The sequence below is a fragment of the Pongo pygmaeus genome, chromosome 8 (assembly GCF_028885625.2).
Source record: "Pongo pygmaeus isolate AG05252 chromosome 8, NHGRI_mPonPyg2-v2.0_pri, whole genome shotgun sequence".
Lineage (NCBI taxonomy): Eukaryota > Metazoa > Chordata > Mammalia > Primates > Hominidae > Pongo > Pongo pygmaeus.
In genome coordinates, this window is record NC_072381.2 from 50,744,353 (window position 1) to 50,750,352 (window position 6,000).

The 6,000-nt window shown below is 49.8% G+C and overlaps 1 protein-coding gene across 1 annotated transcript in view; it reads right to left on the minus strand.

The window, feature by feature from the left end:
- Window positions 1-2,553, minus strand: part of ALOX5 (arachidonate 5-lipoxygenase) — a 70,221-nt gene extending 67,668 nt beyond the window's left edge. The window contains exon 1 of the mRNA XM_054503444.2: window positions 2,308-2,553. Coding sequence (XP_054359419.1) covers window positions 2,308-2,457 — 150 coding nt within the window. The 5' untranslated portion in view covers window positions 2,458-2,553. The remainder of the gene's footprint in view (window positions 1-2,307) is intronic.
- Between the last annotated feature and the right edge of the window lie 3,447 nt (window positions 2,554-6,000).

Genomic DNA, 6,000 nt, shown 5'->3' on the forward strand with positions numbered 1-6,000 from the left:
AAGGGACTTGTGACTCACTTTATCAAGGAAAAAAATCAGTCCTGTCCATTATTCGACTGAACTATGCCCCGGAGGAGGGGGGTGTTGACCTGCCAATAACTTGGAAATGATTAAATTGTGTGGAAGTACCTTTATTGTTATTGTTATCGTTACTACTGTTAACAATACAGATTTTAACACTTTTCCCTGTAAAATGGGATAACCTTGTCTTCTCAGCAAGTACTTCCTCTAGGGTTTCTCTTTTACCTTTACCCAAAAAGGATGATTGTCTTTACAGATACCAAGCTGGGAGAATGAGGAAGTAGTTCTGGGCCGGGCAAGAGAAAGTGTGGAGTAACTTTGCATCAACAGGAACTTTCTCAAAAGCTGATTTTTTCAAGGAAATTTCAGCCTTAGCTGGTTCCCCACCCTGCAGTAGCCCCCACCCCCATCCGCCCCCTGCCCCACCCCTGACTTATAGCCCTCTCATCCCAATGGAAATGTGACATGCAAATCTCTCCTGAAATTTTCGCCTGGGATTCCGGCTGAGGTGTTTAATTATAATGTCATTTGAATGACTTCTCAGGGTGGGGAAGACAGACCGAGAGAGGGAGATAGTGGACAAAACAGTGCCTTCACTCTTTGTCCGAAGAGCCCGCTATGGCCACGTTAGCATGTCCCCTCCAGGGGGAAACGTGCCGTGCAGTGCAGTGTGAGCACACCAATGGCCTGTGCTTCTCGAACCTTATGATGTGTGGAGGAAAACGGGGAGGGGGACTTACAAAGGGGAAGTAGTCTGTACCCTGTCCTTCTCCCCTAGTGTGGGGGAATCCATGAAATAACGGAAGTAAATGAAGGTGTGCCAGAAATGGCAGAGGGTGCCATCACCCTAAATGGATGACACATTAACTCCAGGGCACCGCAGTCCTCAGGGTCAGTTTCCTGACTGGGGCAACACCTAACTCTTCTTGAAGGGAGCTCAAGCCAGGTTGCTAGTAGTGAACTTGGCGTGAGGGCCATGTCGTGCTACAGCGAGGGTCTGAGGCTCCTGGATAGGAATCGAGCCCATGGAGAGCTTGGAATCCAGAAAAAGGGCAGTTTTTACTTACTTTAGGCTCTGCACACGTAAAACACAAATTTTATCCAAGAGTAATCAGTTGAAACATGAACTTGCCAGTTGTATTTGTCCATTATGAGCAATTTCATAGAGTTTGATCAAATAGTAAACTAAATGGTGAGAAGGCAGCTTGGTAAAGTCTAAATCTTTTTGGTCTAGTTAGGAGCTGGGGTGGGGTTGGAAGGGAACTGATATTCCCTGTGTACCTGCAGTATGTCTGGTACCAGTCATTTATGGAGCGCTTCCTCTGTGCCAGGTAGTGGATTAGGCACTTCATTAAAGGCTCAGTGAGAACTGCGACCTGCCCATACTCGTGGAAAAGAGTCGTGGGGCTGGAATTCAGGTCCAGATCAGCATTAGGAACTAGCTTCCATATGCTGAGGGCTCCCCCGAGTCCTCACACCTAGCGTAGAAATGTTCCTTGGTGTACATTCTGCTGGGAGGGAGTGCAGCCCCTCCATTTAGGAAAGGCCTCTCCTGGCCTGGGTTCTGTTCCTTCCCTTTAATTTCCTCTGGGGCCTGTCCTGAGAATGTAAGCTGCCCAGGTGCCGTCTGAGCCACCAGATGGGCCTGGGCTCACCCATGACTCATGGACCAGACTGAAGCCAACCATCCATTTTACAGCTGGGGAAACTGAGGCCCAGAAAGACGGTAGAGTGAGCTGGTGGTCATGTCTGGACGGAACTCAGGCCTCTGGACCCGCTGACCTGCACCCTTCCCCACGGCTCACAGCTGGCTGCTCAGAGGTGCCCTCAGAGTTCTGTGAGCATGACTCCTCTGCCTCTCCCTCCCTGTGCGACCTGCAGAAGGAACCTGAGGAAGAGGTGGCACAAGAAATGCGGTCCAGTGAAGGGGGCTCCGGAGCCTCGGAGCCCAGATCTTGAAATGGAGAGGAAACCTTGGGCCTTCTCCTCCCAGGGGAGACGTGCGGCGCCTTGCACAAGGCACGCGGTAAGTCTCCCGTTTCCCACACGGGTCGCGGCCGCCGCGAGGGGTCCTGGACGCTTCCCCACCAGGGTACCCACCGGCCGCTGGGAGCCCAGGGCACGCCCCACCGCAGTTCTGCCCGCCCTGACAGGGTCCTAGACACCCCCAGCCCTGTCCGGGCCGCCCCGACGGGCCCTCGGCGCCCCCGCCCAGGCCTCTGCCGTCCAAACCGGGTCCCGGACGCACCTCAGCCCGCGCCCCACCCGCGTCCCGCCAGCGCTCACCGCGCCGCGCTCGAAGTCGTTGTAGAAGGGCTTGTCCAGCAGGTGCTTCTCGCTGCAGCCCGCCGAGCCCACGAGGCTGAGGTAGATGTAGTCGTCAGTGCCGGCGAACCACTGGCTGCCAGTGGCCACGGTGACCGTATAGGAGGGCATGGCGCGGGCCGCGGGAGCAGCGAGCGCGGGGAGCCTCGACGCGGCGGTCCAGGCGTCCGCATCTGGCGCCCCAGCCTCCTCCCACCACGGGTCCGGGGCCCCGATCCCGGCCCCGCCCTCGCCCCCGCCCCCGCCCTCGCCCTGGTCACCCCGGCCCCGCCCCGGCCTGGCCCCTGGCTCCCGGCCGCCCCCGCCCCCGCCCCCGCCCCCGCCCCCGCCCCCGCCCCCGCCCCCGCCCCCGCCCCCGCCCCCGCCCCCGCAGTACTTCTCTCCCACTCTTCACGCGGCGCCGACTCCGCGGGACCTCGCCTCGGGCGGGGCAGGAGGCCTCGCTCCTGGGTCTCTCCTCAGCGAGGTGTCTGTTCCCGCAGCCAGGGGACTGGGGCAACCTCGGCTGCCATCCCTCATCCATTCGTTCACTCGGTCTCTCCTGCATTGCTTCCACCCTTTGCCCTGCTTGCCTGCCTCGGCTTCGCCAAGTGCCAGGCTCCTGTAGGCCCTGGGGTGGAGCTGCGGGGACTCCCTAGAAATCTAGGCACAGCTTCTGTTCTCCCCAAGTTCTCAGTGCCACTTGCGGTACTTGGAGCAGGGGTGCTCCGGGAGTCTGCAGAGGAGGAGCGACCCATGGGAGAATCAGGAGGGCTTCCTGGAGGAGGCCACCCCAGCGCTGATACTGAGGATGGATTCTGGAGCACAGAGACTCCCTCAGCGCCGGCTTCTTCACTGGCTGGACCTGCGGATCCTGGCGGGGGGCAGGCGGGCGCCGAGACCGCGCCCAGGCCCGGAGATAGCCAGTGGTTGCAGGAGGCAGGCGGGACAGGGTCACCACTTCTGGACATGCGGGGCTGTCTAGGGTAGGCCAGGGGTCACGGGTCGGCTCTCTGAATCGCGGCGGGCAAATGCCTGGAAAGGTGTGGAGGTTTTGCGCGCTCCTGGGCGGCTTCCCGCGGCTGGGGCCTGACCCCCAGGTTCCCGCCCACTCCTGGCGCCCACCTCCCCTAGCCCCGCCGGCAGCGCGGGGTCTGACGGGCACACAGTCGCGTGTCATGATCTCGGCTAAATTTAAACACTAGCGCACCGTGCGTGGGGCGGCGGGGATGTGAAGTCCCCAAAGGCGGCTGCCTACATTCTCATCAACGCTTCATGTCTGTGAAGCAGCAGAGTCCCTATAGCATCTCCTCATACTATCTTGGGTTTGTGCACCTGGCAAATGGCGTTGAACGTCTTTTCACATGCTTATTGGATATCAGGATATCTGTATATCTTTGGAGAGATGTATATTCAGATGCTTGACTCTTTGGAAAACTGGGCTATTTATCTTTTTTATCATTGAATTGCATTATTTATATATCCTGGATAGAAGTCTCTAATCGGATATATGACTTACAGGCATTTTTATTGCTTCTGCGGGTTGTGTTTTCACTTTCTTGATGATGTTTGAAGCACAAAAGTATTTAATTTTAAGTCCAATTTCTTTTGTCGCTTGTGATTTTGGGGTCATATCTGAGAAACCACTGCCTACAATAAGATCTTAAAGATTTACTCCTAGGTTTTCCTCTAGGATTATTATAGTTTTAGCTTTTCATTTAGATCCGTGACCCATTTTGAGTTAGTTTTTATGTATGGAGCGATAAAAGAATTCAAATTCATTGTGTTTGTTTGTCCATGCGTATCCGGTTGTCCATGCATCATTTGTTGAATTCGTTATTCTTTTCCCATTGCGTTGTCTTGACACCTTATTAAAAAGTAATTCATTATAAACATAACGGTTTATTTCTGGACATTCGATTCTAGTCCATTGATCTGTAATGTACATGCTGTACAGTGCCACACTGCTTGATTACCTCAGTGTTATAGTAAGTTTTGAAATTGGAAAATGTTAATCCACCAACGCTGTTCTTTATTTTTCAATATTGTTTTGGTTATTCTGGATCCTTTGAGATTCCATATAAATTATAGAATCAGCTTGTCAATTTCAGCCAAAAAGCAAGCTGGGATTTTGATAGGGGTTGAGTTGAAGCTGTAGATCAATTTGGGGAATATTGTCACTTTAACAATATTAAATCTTCTGATCCATAGGATATGTTTCAGTTTATTTAAATCTTTTCTTTTCTTTTCTTTTCTTTTGGCTCTTTGGAGTCTCCCTCTGTTGCCCAGGCTAAAGTGCAGTGGTGCAATCTGGGCTCACTGCAACCTCTGCTTCCCAGGTTCAAGTGATCCATTTACTTAAATCTTTTCTGACTTATTTCAAAATATTTTGTAGTTTTCAGTGCACTTTTTGTTTATTTCTAAATAATTTATTTTTGATATTATTGTAAATGGAATTTTAATTCATTTTGAGATTGCTAATTGCTAGTGTATAGAAAAACACTTGATTTTTGTACATTCATTTTATATTCTGCAAACTTGCTGAACTTGTTTATTAGTTCTAATGGTTTGTGTGTGTGCACATGTGCACATTTTCTGTATGCAAGATCATGTCATGAGCGAGTAGAGATAGTTTTACTTCTTCTTTTATCTGGTAGCCTTTTATTTCTTTTTCAGGGATAATTGCCCTAGCCAGAACCTCAGTACAAGGTTAAATGGAAGTGGAAAAGCAGGCATCTTTGTCTTGTTCCTGGTTCAAGAGGTGAACACTCAGCCTTTCAGTATTAAGTTTGATGCTAGCTGGGAGTTTTCACAGATGCCATTTACCAGGTTGAGGGAGTTCCCTTTTATTCTTTTCGTTTTAAAGTGTTTTTAACATGAAAAGATACTGACTGTTATCAAAAAAATTTTCTGTATCAGTTAAGATATGCAATTTTTTCCTGTATGCTATATTAATGTTATGATTATTTTTGTTTTAAAATATTTGATTGACAAATCAAAATTTCTATTTCAAGGAGTAAAATGTGATGATTTGATATATGTATATATTGAATGCTGACTGTCACAGTCAGATTAACATATCTATCACCACCTATAGTTACCATTTGTGTGTGTGTATGTTGGGGGGGTGCTGGGGATGCTTAAAATCTGCTCTTATCCAATTTCAAGTAATAACACAGTTATAAACTATAGTCACCATGCTGTACATTTGATCCCCAGAACTTATTCATCTTTTTTTGTTTTGTTTTGTTTTGTTTTGAGACGGAGTTTCACTCTGTCACCCAGGCTGCAATGCAGTGGCACAATCTTGGCTGACTGCAGCCTTGACTTTCCAATTTCAAATGATCTTCCCCCCTCAGCCTCCTGAATAGCTGGGACTACAGGTGTATGCCACCACTCCCAGCTAATTCTTATATTTTTATTTTTTGTAAAGATGAGGTCTCACTTTCTTGCCTAGGCTGGTCTCAAGCAATCCCTCTGCCTCAGCCTTCCAAAGTATTGGGATTACCAACATGAGCCACCGCACCTGGCATTCATCTTACAACTGAAAGTTTATACTCTTTGCCCAACATTTTCCTTCTTCCCCACATCCCCTAGCTCCTGATGAATACTGTTCTACTTATTCGTCTTCAAGTTTGAAATTTTTAGATTTGCATATAAATGAGATCATACAAT